Source organism: Lasioglossum baleicum, chromosome 1 (assembly GCF_051020765.1).
Source record: "Lasioglossum baleicum chromosome 1, iyLasBale1, whole genome shotgun sequence".
Classification (NCBI taxonomy): domain Eukaryota; kingdom Metazoa; phylum Arthropoda; class Insecta; order Hymenoptera; family Halictidae; genus Lasioglossum; species Lasioglossum baleicum.
The window spans coordinates 13,099,905-13,115,271 of NC_134929.1; the positions used below are offsets into that span (position 1 = coordinate 13,099,905).

At 40.0% G+C, this 15,367-nt stretch overlaps 1 protein-coding gene across 5 annotated transcripts in view; it reads right to left on the reverse strand.

The window, feature by feature from the left end:
- The window catches only part of Ttd14 (TRPL translocation defect 14), a 37,175-nt gene that overhangs the window by 19,949 nt on the left and 1,859 nt on the right, over nt 1–15,367 (reverse strand). For 3 of the 5 annotated variants that reach the window (XM_076430616.1, XM_076430587.1, XM_076430577.1), the window contains exons 2-4: nt 7,433–7,500; nt 6,124–6,161; nt 3,654–3,691 (exon numbers count right to left, since the gene is read on the reverse strand). In XM_076430616.1, the coding sequence (XP_076286731.1) occupies nt 3,654–3,691; nt 6,124–6,161; nt 7,433–7,500 (144 nt within the window). The remainder of the gene's footprint in view (nt 1–3,653; nt 3,692–6,123; nt 6,162–7,432; nt 7,501–15,367) is intronic. The other 2 variants (XM_076430605.1, XM_076430596.1) reach the window with 2 other exon arrangements.

Here is a 15,367-nt window from a genome sequence, read left to right on the forward strand (position 1 = left end):
GAAATTTAATTTCCACTTTAGCAACGTGGTCTAGTTAGTTAGTGGTTGTTAGTGTTCGTAATCCCGCAATTTACTCAAGGATAGTCTAATTTTATATACCTTACTATTTAAGTAGCACACAGTATAATAGGACGAAGACTTCGTAACTTTTTTATATCAATTAAAATCATTCGTAAAGGAGGACCGCTGCATTTAACACGTTAAACGCTATGTCAGTCTCCGATGGCCGACATGATCATATTTACAAAATACTACCTATATAATTCGTATAATATTAAAAAATATGTTTGTGTTAATAGGTTTAATGGAAACGGAGTAAACAAGAAATAAAACGAGCAGGTCTTCTGTTTATGCACATTTTTGTGTTTAAACTGAAATAAAAAGTGAAATGGTAAACGAGACAAAATTAGATCAGCGTTTACGTGTTAATAAAACATTTGAACACTGGTAAGGTAAGCAATGAGAAAATTATGAACGTGTTAACCCTCCGACAGCGGAGCCTAGGTCTATTTTGACCCAGGGTATTAAAAGTGTCAATTCCTGACGAATTAACTAAATATATAGCTGCCGCATTAGGGATAATAAAAAGATTGACGTGTCTACAAAAAGTGCCTTTAAAAATGTGTTTTGTGGACTTAAACATCATCAATGATATGATTATAAAAATGATACGCTAACCGAGCGTTAAAGATGCGAGATTGAAAAAGTTAGGAAGAAATCGGATCGAACAAAGACGTGCATAAGCTGGTCATCTTTTTTAGGAAACGAAGAAAGATGTACGAGGTCTAATTAATAACTAATTTCTGCTAAAGTAAGCGTCTCACGGCTGAATGTCTAATTGCAAACGAGACATCTCGCGGTCGCGACGAACAGGGAATTTCCATTTGAAAGGACAAGCCCTTGGGGTTTTCTCCGGACTAACGGAAAGTTTCGCCGATATTAGCGCGACGGTCGACGCATACGCAACGATATCTATATATACTTGAACGACCAAGGGATAAAACGGGAGGGCACACGAGAGGTGCTCGGCGTGCTGCTCGTCGATCGATACCGTCCTGACATTGTCGTGTCTCCCCGAAAACCCCTGAACCCGACGATAACGCGTCCTCGTCGTGTATCCTGGATTCGCACCGAAATTGCGCGCAATTTCAAATCAAATCAAAGCTATACGTAATGGCCGATTTTTCCTGACCTTCGCATACGCCGATGAAATATCTTTCGATCGAAAGGAGCTATCTATACCACGACAGAGAGAACTATTCGCACGATGCTGCCTGTTGCTGTCGCGTCGCACTATTTTTATTCGAGTGGAAACGTTCGCCGGCACGTCGCACGGGAAACTCTCTTTTTACTGGATAATGCGTCTTTCGAGTTTTAATATATCGGGTGTAAAAATTAATTCGTAGTCGCCCTTGCAATTAATCAATTATAATTTTATTTAGGGATACGCATAGGGAAACCGAAGCAAGTTTTTCACTGTCTCATTTCTGAAATTTTTGTTTGAACCAATTAAATAAACCAAAATATGATTATTTTTCAGCCTCGGACGCAATTTGATTGTTTGTGAATCAACAAAACATTTTTGAAAGAAGGATCACGAATTAATTGATATACTTAATGAATATTCGATTGCAAGAAGAGATTATTAAACGATTCTCACGACGACACAGTCTACTGTAGAATCGACTCTAATCCCGGACATGAATACTTAACTTCGACTTACTTCGCGAAGTCGAATCTCTGTCAACGATCGCAGCTGTCTTCGATCCGTAGAACGCGACGCGCAGATACTCTATTGTACAGCTTGCGCAACGGGCTAGAAAAACTTGAATCCTCGCCGGGTAGTTTTAATAACCAGTTGATAACCTGTCTATGCTAATTTATAGACGCGGGAATCGAACAGAAACTTCCCATTCGAGATTTTTTGAATCCTAAGCTCCGAGCGACGAACGAAGGACTGGTCGAAAGACAGTGCAACGTTGCGTTACAACTGCTACGATCTATTTTCTTAGATCGTGCAGTTCCCGATTTCTTAGACCGTGCGGTTCCTGATTTCTTAGATCAAGGTTTTACTGTACTATCTGTTTCGGTTACGGTTCCTATTTCTCTTAGGATCCTTATATTTAGACAGCGGATTTTTTTGCAAAATAGCAATTTTGTATCTGAACTGCAACGAACTGGAGTGAAATAGAAATTTATTTCCTTCCTTAATATGTTAATAGATTGAGAATAATGTAACAATATTTCTAAATTCTTCTGTTTTTACTGATCTAAATTAGATATACTCATTTTAATAATTAATGCATAATATCCGCTGTCTACTTATATCAACATCTCTGTCATCGACATGCTAAACTATTGCAGCCACAGCCACTTCCTGTATACGTGCAAAATCATTATTGAAGAAAAAGAAATGTTTGTGCATGTTATTAATTTCTAATAAAGCGCCGAAACAAATAAAGCAGCCACAAATCTTTCACATTCGTACACTCTGTTATTCACGATAGGATGTTAATGAATAAAAGTTTCGAATTTTCGAGTCGGGATACGTAACCGAAACAGAGAGTTATTCGGGACGAAATAATAGTTATTTTTCACACCCGTTTCGAGCAACTAAAAGCGTGGGATCGGATAAAACGTGAATCCTTCTTCGGCGCGATCATGGAAACGATTCGAACGAAATCGGAGTCGCGTCCACGCCACACAGTGGTTTAAAACGAAATTCTAGCCAAATAACCGTACCAAATGATTTTTGTTGTTATTTTTTTTCCGTGTGAATATACAGGGTGTTTCAAAACTATGTACTTCCTTGAAGGGGGTGATTTCGGAGGTCATTTGAAGTAATTTTTTCATTTGCGGAAATGTCCCCGGCGCGGCGGCTTTATTAAGGAAAAACCACGGACCAATCAGAACCCATCTGCAGTAGTCGGATTTCAACTTAGCGACAGGTTCCGTTGAGCGTGGCGTTGGCATTGGCTGAGCCCGAATCCGACTGCTGTAGACGCGCTCTGATTGGTCCGTGTTTTTCGTTGATAACTCCCTAACAAAGCTGCGGAGAACATTTTCGCAAAGGGAAAAGTTATTTCAAATGACCTCAGGAATCACCCCTTTCAAGGTGGTACAAAAACAAAGCTTTTGCATTCTTATACGAGCAGACAAGTGAAAAAAAATCATAAATCATTTTGCTCGGCTAGAATCGTTCTAACCTTTGGCCAGCGGATCCGGGTCATTCAGGCCCACATGAGAGTGTTGTATCTGTGTGTGTGTGAGCTCGGGCAATTCATAAGACGGTACATATTGCTGCCGGCGTTTGTACGAGTGGAGCCTGTGTGTGCCGCGTTCTTAGTAGTGGTTGTCTCGGGTCATATAGACCCGGTTCCGCTGTTCCCGTGCACAAAATTCACCGTTGTCCGAGGGTTAAACCGTTGTGCGCGCCAGGCCGATTGTTGCCGACTGGTTTCTCTGTTTCGGTGGGCTTTGTCAGATCGTTCGGGCAAGTTTGTCCCCCTGATTCGAGCTGGGCAAGATCGGGCCAGCGTGGACGCTGCTTCGAAGCGAGAAATGTTTTTCGAACCGCCCATGCGCGTTCACGAAACGGCGTAACTATCGGTAAGCTAGGCGGTATACAGAATGATAAGTTGAAGTAGACTTACCCTCTTCAGCGTTCAGGTCTGAAAACTTTATGCCGCCGCTGAAATGGAAAAAGCAGACGTGGGATGAAACACTTGGTAAAAATAAAGCCCGCGGGAGGATCAAACTATTCGGAGCAGCGTATGTTCTCTCTCGCGCGCGCGCTCGCTCTCTCTCTCTTTCTCTCTCTCAATCTCTCTTTCGTTGTCTCATTCTCTCGCGCGCGAGGTACATACCGCGGCGTCTAATCTAAAAGAGAAATGATCGTGTCCCCGGCGCCACAATTCTGTAATTTCGTCGGGCAACAGGGAATCTATCGTTCGAGCAACATTATCGGGGAAGAATATCCGACATGCCAGTGTCGCTGCGTTTATTTTGAGTTAGGATCGTGTTCGCGGTAGAAATGCGTTCGAAGAACGAACCGTTCGTTCTCGCAACACGCACCGCGACAATGCTTTTTCGATCTAATTGATTCGACCTGTCCTGTCAGCGTCGTTTGTCACAGGCGTGGGCATTGTCCGGGAGACGGTACAGCTTAATCGATTGTTCGACAGAAGGAACGATCAAGATCGTTCAACCGAAGTTTATCTCGAGCGCGATTTTGTGAAACTTTTTTTGGGACGATCGTTATCGATCATCATTAAAGTTCTTTCTGATTATCAGAAAGATCAAAATCGGTGGGTCGAATGCAAAGCACTAGTTATAAATACTTAAGGTGTTCAGAAATACTGTTGTATTAGTTCCAACTCGTTAATATTGTTAAGAAAAGAATCATTTCTGCGCAGAATCTGTATCTTGCAATTAACGCAGACAACTATGGGTCGGTCATCGACAAACCTATCCATCTGTATGTAAAATATTAAAATAAATATGGGAATTGTGTTCTTGTACTGTTATCGAAGGAACGCTTCCGGAAACAGCATCCGACGAAAATACCTCCTCGAGGAGATGGTCGAAGCAAGAAATAGTCTTTGAGAGCGACCCTTGATATTCTATTTATCCCGATAGAAAGTGAAGTTAAGTTGTCTTTGCTGTACCCTGAATCAATCTAGTGACTCAATCGAAACGAAGAACTATTCTGCGTGTTTCAATGAGAATTTGCCCAAGCCTGGTTTGTCGTCGATCGAAGCACCGATTGCTCGCAGTCCGATCGCAATTATGTACATTTTGTACGCTAGCTATTAGTACGGGCTCGTTGTGTTTCTCGATCAATGAATTTTGTGGTGACACGACACCGGGAGAGGCGGAGGAATCATTTTCTGACGAAGTCTCGAGCGATACTGTCGGTGGAACAAGCACGACCACTTTCTATCGCAAGATTTAGATCTCGTTTTTTTTTTGTTCTTTCATCAGCTCTTTTGAACCACTAAGGTGTAGGAATACAAAAGCAAACCTCGATTGATCGTTGCAGTATCGAGTCGCAAATGTCCACCAATTGCAATTCAAACGAATAGAAATTTTGTGGGTCTCGAAAAAATTTCGAAGATTTTGCCAAGGGTATCATTTAACTGCAACTCCTAGCCATATAATATCGAAACAAACTTGTGACGAATATTTTAAACAAAATCTACTGAATACGAGTGTCAATCGTTTCTTTTAAGAGTCGACAGTAAGTTCTGTTATCAATATTTAAACATACGGGTAAATATAGCCATGCAATGGGTACGAATTTTAATCTTATGAAATTATTTAGGACTAACATTGTACAAGGTGTCTCACTAGATATTACTACATACCTTCATTTACGGTATTATTGTTATTCGCGGCGAGAAACTTTTCGATGGAGATTAAAAATAGTTTCAAGAGATGAATATAATGGCGTTACTGATTCTTTTTGTAGATGGACGCGTCAAGGACTTGTGATGGTCAACTTTGATCCTTTAAATGGTATCGTACATCTTTTTGTTCTCTACATACAAGGAAATATAAATACATGTATGTCGAAAAATAAATACTTTTTTTATAGAGACTAAAGTAAAGATTGGTGCATAAAAAAATATACGGTTCCCATTTAAAACATCAGAGTTGCCCTTTTCGCTACGAACAATAATAGTAACGCGTAAATCAAGGTGATAATATCTGGTGAGACACCTTGCATGTTTAGCAAGGAGTTAAAGGTACACATGAAAACTAAGGCTCAGAACCCTGGTTGATCTTTTGCAGACTGGAGTGCGCGAAACAAATAGCAATCTCATTGGTCTCGAGCTCCGAATACTTTGCAAAAGTGCATAATTCGATCTGTTGCACCGACAATGAGCCGATCGAACGCGAACTAATCCCTCGCAAGAACGAAAACCATCGCATTTTCATCAATTTCTACGAACTCGGGTCCAATCCGCGAGATTGTGGAAAGAGCATCGGTTTTCCGCGCCGCGTGTGATCAAATTCGCGTGCAATTCGCACTGTACGCGATCAAGCCTTCGTGCTAGATTCCTCCTAGAACCTCTCCTTGTGTCCCGGTCTCGGTAAATTTGTTATCGTGTGATTGCATACCTGAGCAGCACGGTCGCTGTCTCGGGAACACGGAACACCTGAAAAAGAAGACAACCAGCGCTCTATCGAATCCACAACGAAGGGTGATAAAAAAACCCCCAAAACCAGCTCCAATTTTCTTTCCTTCTCTCTCTCTTTCTCTCTCTAATTTTTCTTCCTTTCTTTCTGAATGTCTCTCTCTCTCTCTTTCTATTTCTTTCTTTCTTTCTTTCTCTTTGTCTCTCTTTTTCGAATGGATCTCTCTTGTTAATTGATCGCGACCGACTCGGTTCTATTTGGCACAGCGTAACAAAGAAAACGCGTGTGCACGTGGAAACTCGCCAATAACGCGGTCATTGCTAGATACTCCCCGGAGAGACTGATCTCGAGTACAATGGCTGACAAAATTAAGAGACCACCGTTTGTCGTTTTTTCTTTTCTCTAGAGAAGAATGAGCACGTAATAGATTCTACATTGCATGTGATTCAAACCATTACTTACTATCTCGAGATCATATTTTTTCACTTTTATCTTGAGTTTATTATCTCATATAATCAATTTTCGCACTTGAACGTAGCTTCGTTTCCTAGACATTTTTACAAGAGAGGCTAAAAAAAAGCAAAATGCGTGAACAAATCACGGTCAAAGTTTTCTCGTTAATACAAAAAAAGGATGAAATTTTTCGTTAGCATAGATAAGACAGCGGTTTTTGTTCTAATATTACGCAGAATATTCTTAACACTAGAACTACCGAGCACTAAACGCAATTGGTTAGATTTCGTACCAGTTTTATTTAAATATGTACTTCAATAGAGAAGTTCACTAAAAAAATTTCTCAGGAAAACGTATTTATAATTTTAATATTTCCAAAAAAAAACGAATCAGGACCAAGTAATTTTGACTCACCCGGTAGTTCTAGTTTTGAACCAAAATTGAACGTGTTATTTTCTACAGTATTAACTTTAAAGTTGTGATAACGGCGGCTAGTTTAAATTGCATGAAACTTTGAATTTGTTACTTTTTCGTTGTTCTCCGGATGAAAAAAAATCTGAAGGAAAAACAGTGGTATCTTATTCTATACTGTTGCCACTGTATATCGGAATGATTGGCGTGTCAAAGCAACAGACTATGCAACGATGTGACCGTATGAAATCAAAGGATTCTCAAGTTACTCGCCCTTTGAACTGTTTGGGGGTGAGTTTTCGAGTCGAGTCGAGTAGAGTCGTTATGGAGAACTTGCGGGGACAAGTTTATTTTCTGTGTCTCTTTCTTTTCTTCCTTTTTTGTTTGAACGCGAAAGCGAAGCAAAAGGAACGAGGAGCGTGCCTACCTTCCATCCCATGTTCTCGAAGAACGTGCAGAGTCTCATCTGTCCGGTAGTTTTGCCGCCGCAAGGTCCTGCAATAGAAAAATACATGCTGCGTTAGTTATCATTGTCTACCGTTGTTGCTGCGATCAGTTTCTTTTAGAAAACGTTCAATTTTTCTATTAGTTCCTTTTCGTACAATTTTCTTCATTGTTACGATCATTAAGAATGATCGTAAATGCTATTTATTAAACATCGATGGCAAAAGAACAGAATTTTACTTTAACTCTTCAATTGTCCTTCATATTTGGAACCAATTGCAAACTGCCTGATAGAAAAAAAAACTTTTCTTATTCATTCGGCAGGTAACAGGGAGGAATCGTCCTTAAGAAATCGGGAACTGCACGATCTAAGAAAAACAAATATCCCTTCCAGTACTAGGCCATGGAGTGCCTAGTAAAACTTCCTAAAAACATGCCGCGTGATTACGATTGTCGGATTGATACGGGGTTAGCTATATTGGTGTGAATCGCTACTAATCCAATGACAAAACCTCTTTATTTCTCATTTTTTTATGGGACTTTCACCAACTTATTTGTGACATTTCTCGGATTAAAATGGCACTAAACACGATGTAATTTGAACTGTATTTAGTGGTTTAATTCTGGCCTGGGAAACTAGTCCTCCGAGAGTCGATGACGTAGAATCGGCTACCCCCACCCGGCCGGCCAGCGCTTTATGTATATGTATGTATACAAATTGGGGCAGTACATATAAATGACGCTAGGATTCACCCTTCATGTTCGTATCACACCTAACTGTCAAGGAAATTGATTTTAGATAAAATAACCGATTTCAAGACTCTAGCTCATCAGGAAGTTAGTTTAAAATCAATTGCAAAATTTGCCACCGAACAGACAGACAGACAAACAAACAAACAAACAAACAAGAAAGCGAGCTAATAAAAACGTGGTAAAAAGGTTGAGCATTGCTGGTGCTTTACGACTTGAAAACGTTCGAACGGTGTAGTCGACCGCTTCGCACTCGAAGATCGAGAATCACGGGGGCGAGGGTTCTATGTAGATCGGCGAAGAAGGTGATTCACATTATCCTTGCTAAAACGAAAGCGAGGCAGTAAGGTTACGATGTCGCTAACCTTGACTTCCGCGATACCCACGTGGCTGTTGAACTCCGCCAGCATAAATAGAAATGACGAGACCGTTTGCACGGAACCAAATGTTCTGCAACCTCCGAATGGAAGACATTGTGATGTAGCAAAATGCATACGTCGAACACTAACTACCTTATGAATTTTATGCATTTCACACAAGTTTTGTCTATTTCATTCGTATAAACAACCAGAGTTATTAATCATTATTATTAGTTACGGGATAATATGAAGTTTCAATTTTACACTATACTTTAGTGCCTTTCAGAACGTATGAATTGATATTTAGTAGAGATCCCTATTTCACGTGTGCAGGGTGTATAAAAAGTAATGGTCATCCGTCCTAGGGGCGAATCTACACCTCTGAATCGGTGGACATTTGTAAGAGAAACTTGCCGCAAAATTGTTTATAACAAAGACATTAATACCTCCTACTCGTCAAGAAGAGAATAAGTTTGAAAGGAGCCACATGTCGCAAACAAGTAGTTATTGAGATATGAGCTGTTAAAGTTCTTGCAAAATTTGATTGTGTAGAATTATACGTATAGAGAAATGCCTACTACTGCACTACAGTCCACAGGACCGTGTCGATGAGACAGAACATGATCGTGTGTATGCGTTTAAAGGGATTCGTCGCTAAGCCCGTACCAAGTGATCGTTTCCCTGTCCATCCAGATAATTTTAAAGTAGCAAAATATGAAAGAATACCTTATATCCATTTTTATACATAAGAATATGAATCCCGGGTTATAAAATATTAATGTCAAGTATAGGTACTGACAAATATTCAGAATCTTCTATTCCTCCGTCGGATCAACAGGACACTGCCATTTACGCGAATACGTCTTAATAAGTATGAAGCACAAAACAACGCATTTTCCAAAATCGTGACAGCGAACGGGAAGAAGTTACTCCGACCACACGGTCAAAATAGTACTGCGGTTGTCATCTCGGTTTTTCATGAATGGTTAAGGGTGGGAAATGTTGCGTTTGTTAATTGGACGGGGTGTGTCGGAAGGAGTTTAGGTTGAGAAGTGTTGAAACTGTCACAGAAATTCCTTTCGGTATTGTCTTCGGTCGTTAATAACGAGATTTATAAGGGTAGTCCGCTCGTGGATTCGATGGGTCCGCCGCACGTGTTGTCGCACGTTTTTTGCTTGCTATAACGTCCTTTACAGGTATATCGCCTAATCCGCTGGAGGAACGGTGAGGTACGGTAACATTTTATAATACAGGAGTAATATTCTTATAAAAATGGATATAAGATATTCTTTCATAATTTACAACTATGATCCGAATGGACAGGGAGACGATAACGTCGTACTGGCCTATCGAAGAATGTCCCTTTTTTCGTTTGCTCGAGGCACGCACACGATTATGTTCTGTCGCATTGACACGGTCGGGTGGACTGTCGTACATAATAGGCTTTTGTCTATACGTATAACTCCACACAATCAAATTTTGCAAAAACTTTAACAGCTTATATCTGAATAACTATTTATTTGCGACATGTGGCTTCTTTCAAACTTTTTCCTTCCTGGGTGAGTGAAAGGTGTTGATGTAAAAAAACAACTTCAACAACAATTTTCTTTGTTATAAACAATTTTGCGGCAAGTTTCTCTTAAGGAACCTATTCACGATCAAGCCTATTGCGCAACAATTATTGTGCAGCATGATGTTACGCAAATCCACATGGCCCCTTTACATATGTCCACCGATCCAGAGGTGTAGATTCACCCCTAGAACGGATGACTATACTTTTTATACACCCTGTACATGTGTATTTCACGTACACGTACTCCAGTAATTGTCATTTTAAGTACACGGACACATGTGTACTATTTTACTTTAAAAATAATGTTTAAATTTATTGTTGTACCAACAACGCGGAAGTTGTGAAATCATAGTAAAGAGAAATAGTACCCGTGTACTTAAAATGACACACATTAAAGTAAGTGTATGTGAATACACGTGTGTGATTAATACACGTTCAAAACCATGACCTCTAACATTTAATGCTACTAATTTTATGGGACTTGTTTTGAAAGAAATCAATAGAGCGCCGGTCACCAGTGACCACCATAGTAGTCATTTCTGTTAATAGGCAGCATCTTCTTATGTTTGAAGACTCCGCGCTCACTTATGGCTTGCTACAATGAGCTCACAGAAGAAGACTCTGTCACGTTCGAACCAGGGTGCTACAATTCAAACCAGTTAGAGTCAACAACAAGCTGCGGCCAGCTGCGTACAGAGTTGGAGCTCGAATACGTGCAACCGAGCCACTCATTGCTCGCTGCAAGAGTTGCATCCAAGCGAAAACAGCAAAAAAAGGTTTGACCGTCCCGTCGACGTCCGCCTTCTTATGGCGCCTAAGTAATCGGCCGCGAATTACGTACACTCATACGCCGGCGTCGTAAATAACTTTCAAAGGAGAAATCTAATTAGGCAATTTGTCAGAAATCCGATTGGAAGTCTTCGCCAACGTGTGGCGAAATCGAACCGGCCCGGAACAGTCTCGAAGTAACTTTAATCCTATTAATCCGCAACATAATTAGATGGCTTCGCGGAATGTGTAACGATGTCGTACGTCGTACGATGTCCTTCCAAGGTGCCTCAAGAAGAACAAACTTCATTACGAAGTAACTGTGTAGCGAAGACATTAAATGACCCCGAAAGGCGGTATCGTAGAACAGTCTTAATTACAGACCAATCAGGATCTCTTAAGATCGGCCGGCTCGGCTGAATGCACCAACTTTTCTTCTTTTACAAAAGTTTCGAAGCTGGAGACTTCGATTTGTTTTACAGTTTGAAACTTTCTATATATTAATAGGTCGGCAAATAAGTTTGCGTGACCTTCACGCTTTTGTAAACATAATTATCGATATTGTTCATCCTTCGGGGACGACATCAGTACGCCATTCTGACATCGAAGAATATTGAAAAATTGATTTCATACCTTTTCATCTCTTTTCGAGGATTTGAACATAGTTATGACAAATAACAAAGGGTTCTGAATTACTAAGAGATCGCAGTAACATCCCTTACATCGTACAATATTTATCATAAAAAAAGAAACCGTCGATCGTCCGTCATCCTCGAAGAAGGAATAATGTTGTATTTAATTTAAGTGTAGTATTATACATTTGAGACGTTAACGTTTCGCGCCACGTGTCCTGCAATTTTAAATACGATCCGAAGAAATGGAAGATTGTAAATTGAACTGATGGTCTGATATAAAGGCAATTAAACTTTCGAAAGCTACTAAATCAATTGCGGCACGCGAAGCCGTGCCCCTTGCTCGCTATAAGAGCGTCTCCGGTTCAGAAACAGATGCCTACGACGAAAATTATATTTTCGAATTAAATCGGTTTGGATTTTATAGAAGATTGCAACGATAACGCATACATTCGGTACGTTTTGTTATCCCAGCGCCTTTTATACTCCATTCGTCATACTTCATCAGAACTGCGTCCAGGAGTGAACCGCTGCGCCTAGACGCGTCCGTTTACGCGAAGAAACAATATCGCATTATTCTTTCGAGGAATATTCTAGAATATTCTAAGATAATGTGTTTTGTCAATCGTGGCCTCCCAAATGTTGCAGTTCATCGACACATGCGTATCCGCGGTCAAGCAAACGTGTACCGGGTGCCGCAAATCCCTTACAATACGGTCATTCCACGCGAAAACGGACACTTTTTGGAGTAAAATTTCAGTTTTGTTCAAATTTAAATATGTTGTAGTCTTTAGTGACCTATGAACGAATCTCAAAGGATTTTTCGATATCTTAAAAATTGTAAATTTTACAGAGGTGTAAAAAAACGTGTCAACATTTTTCCATTAAATTGTAAGACTAGAACTGACAAACCGATAGAAATGAGTTTTTACGAGCTTGTAATGAAAACAGAAGAGTATCCACTCAAAATGTTGTTATTTGAAAAAAATGTCTTTTTCACCATTTATTTTGCAATTGTTTGAAACAAATGTCGTGTTTTCATAGTGGGCCACTTTTTAAAAAATTGAAGAAATGGGGATATAGCCCCAAGTGTCCCCTTTTTTTACGAACCTCTATTTGATAAGATCGACATTTGAAAATTGACGAAATTAAAATTATTTGAAGTGAACGCTGCACTGCGATACACAATCTCGGAATGCCGAAGAACACAGTGGGCTGGATCGTAACATTTCACTATAACTCTTCAACCATAAGAGATATTGGGATGAAATTTCCACTAAAATTCATTAAAAAATGAATGGGGTCTGGCGCAACATTCAGAGGTCTTGAAGCGAAAATACAAACGCAAACGTATTGAACACATATCGTAAATTGATCAACGCACTTGTTTGAGTTTGGGCGATGCTCCTTCGCTTTTCTTCGCAGGTGAAAAACAAGGAAAGTAATGCAAATCGCATCATAGGAACGCAAACTTGTGTGTCCAGAGGCACAGAGAAGCTGCATCCAGACGCGAAAAGGAAATCGCACCGTTGACGATATATTTTCATGTGCTGTTTATCTCGGCATGAATAAAACATTGACGCGCGGACGGTAAATAATACATCGGTCGAATCGGCCGAACATCCGCGGTGTAACAATCTGCGGTGCAGGACATCGTCACGATCAATTGGAAAGGTTAATCACGGTTGTACAACAAGCCGAGGCGAGGTTCAAGCATCGAGACTGAGACGATGCATCGAGTATCGGGAGATGATGCATCATGCCTGGTCGTTATCTTTTTATTTGCAGCCAGGCGGACAATGTTGGCAGACACGTCCCATTTCTGACACTGATCTTATCTCGTTTAATTGGACGGCTGTTCCAAACGGAAAAACGCGATAGACATTTTTCCAATTTTCACACGCCGGTTGCATGCCGGGCCCTCGTAGAAGCTGCGTAGTTTCTTTTTACACTACATGAACGTCGAATATGAAACGTGCAATCGATATATACTTGGAATGACATTTTCTATAGAAAAAACATCAAGGAGAGAGTACATATTAACCTTCCGTCTGCAACCTCATTTTTATCGATGCCGCGGCAGTATGCATCCCGGGTCTTTTATGTTCACGACCAATCTTTTCTCTACTGTTCCAAGTTCTAAAAGAATCGAAAAAATTACGGAATACGTATCGAAGTTTCTATTTTAACATTATAAAGAAATTCAAGAGTGAAATTTCGCTTCGGATTTCCGCTTTGAGCAGAAAATAGTTAAACTCGCCATTAACACTAAACCTACCGACCATCAAAAGTGACTGATGTGTATAGTATTTTATACAAATAACAAGATTAAATTTATTTATATTTTTTGCGATTTTTACTATAATATACATATACTGGAGTCAAAAAATATATTCGATAAATTCCCATGAAAACACCTTTACAATTCCAATAATTGTCAAATAAACAATCTAAAATGAGTCACTTGACCCCTCGTGGTAGGTTTAGTGTTAAGAATATTGGTAATTATCTGGAAAAAGTGTTTCCTCGCGGATTTCTGAACAACTCTTTCCAATACGAAAACTGTAGCAACTACTGCATTGAATCTTGCGTATACGTGCACGCTGTTATAATGATTACAAACATTTAAAAACTGGTATAATTTCATTGCTACTGAGACAGCTCACTTTCTACACTTTCGATAAATTCACGCTCACGACGTAATATGGACTGAAGTACTCCAAGATATTAGCAACAAGGTGAACAGAAGGTACAAAGAGTTTGACTACATGATCAGAGTTAAGTGCTATCGCATACGACGAAAAAGTTTTGTAGTAATGCAGAGTAAGTTTTCGGCCACGCTGTCCTTTACACCTGTAGCCCTACACTATGCCGGAGCACGGGCCCGAGAATCCGGCTTACAATTAGACCAAGACTTTACTGCAATTACCAAAATATTTGCGACGTAAACGGGAAATTTGTTTTGAGTGCGCAAGAAATTTTGCTAAAAGTGGTTTGCCGCATTTCAAAACGGAGTTTTCGTGAAAACCAAGATTCTGAAGGACTGGAAGCTTTAAATGAGAAGTTTTACGATTCGAAACATTGGTTAATACACCGATGATTAAACGTAAATGCAAGTATTAGAATTGTACATTCAAGTGTTTCTCTTTCGGTTGAAAAAACGGTAACGTTCTACTTCGACGCTCTCTGTTGCGCAACAAGCGACCCGTTATTGCGTCTCCGCGTAAAAATGCATAATTTTCGATGCAACTCGCTCGATCGAGCTTTCCGCGTGCCTAATGACTGACGTTAGCTGAGCATGTAACTAGTAAATCAAACTTTTGTCTGGCAGACGCGCTGTCAAGATTGTCAAGGTGCCATGTAAACGAGTTGGGACACGCGTTTTCAGCGATTCAAATTTAGACGCGTTCAGCTGTCAATGTTTTCGAGCTGGTCGTATTTCGTTTGAACAACATATCTCGAATCACTTTCGCGGTGATTTTATTGACCTTCTAGTCATATACTAGACCTTCGATTATACTAATTAATCGAGGAGTTATTGGTGTTAAAATAATAGAACCTAGCTACAGCACTAGAATAAATCCTCATTGATTTTCATTATACAGGGTGCCCAGAAATGTACTTGCTGGAAAGGGGCGATTCCTGAGCTGATTTCGAGTAAGTTTTTCCTTTGCGAAAATGATCTGCACGACTTTGAAGCTGGAGAGAACAATTTCGCGAAGAAAAAAGTTACTTCAAATTACCGCAGAAATCGCTCCTTTCAAAAATTACGACAACATTGGCAGACTCTGTATAATTGTGTCGTGTATGAGTCAGTTTAGATTGATTTGTTGTAT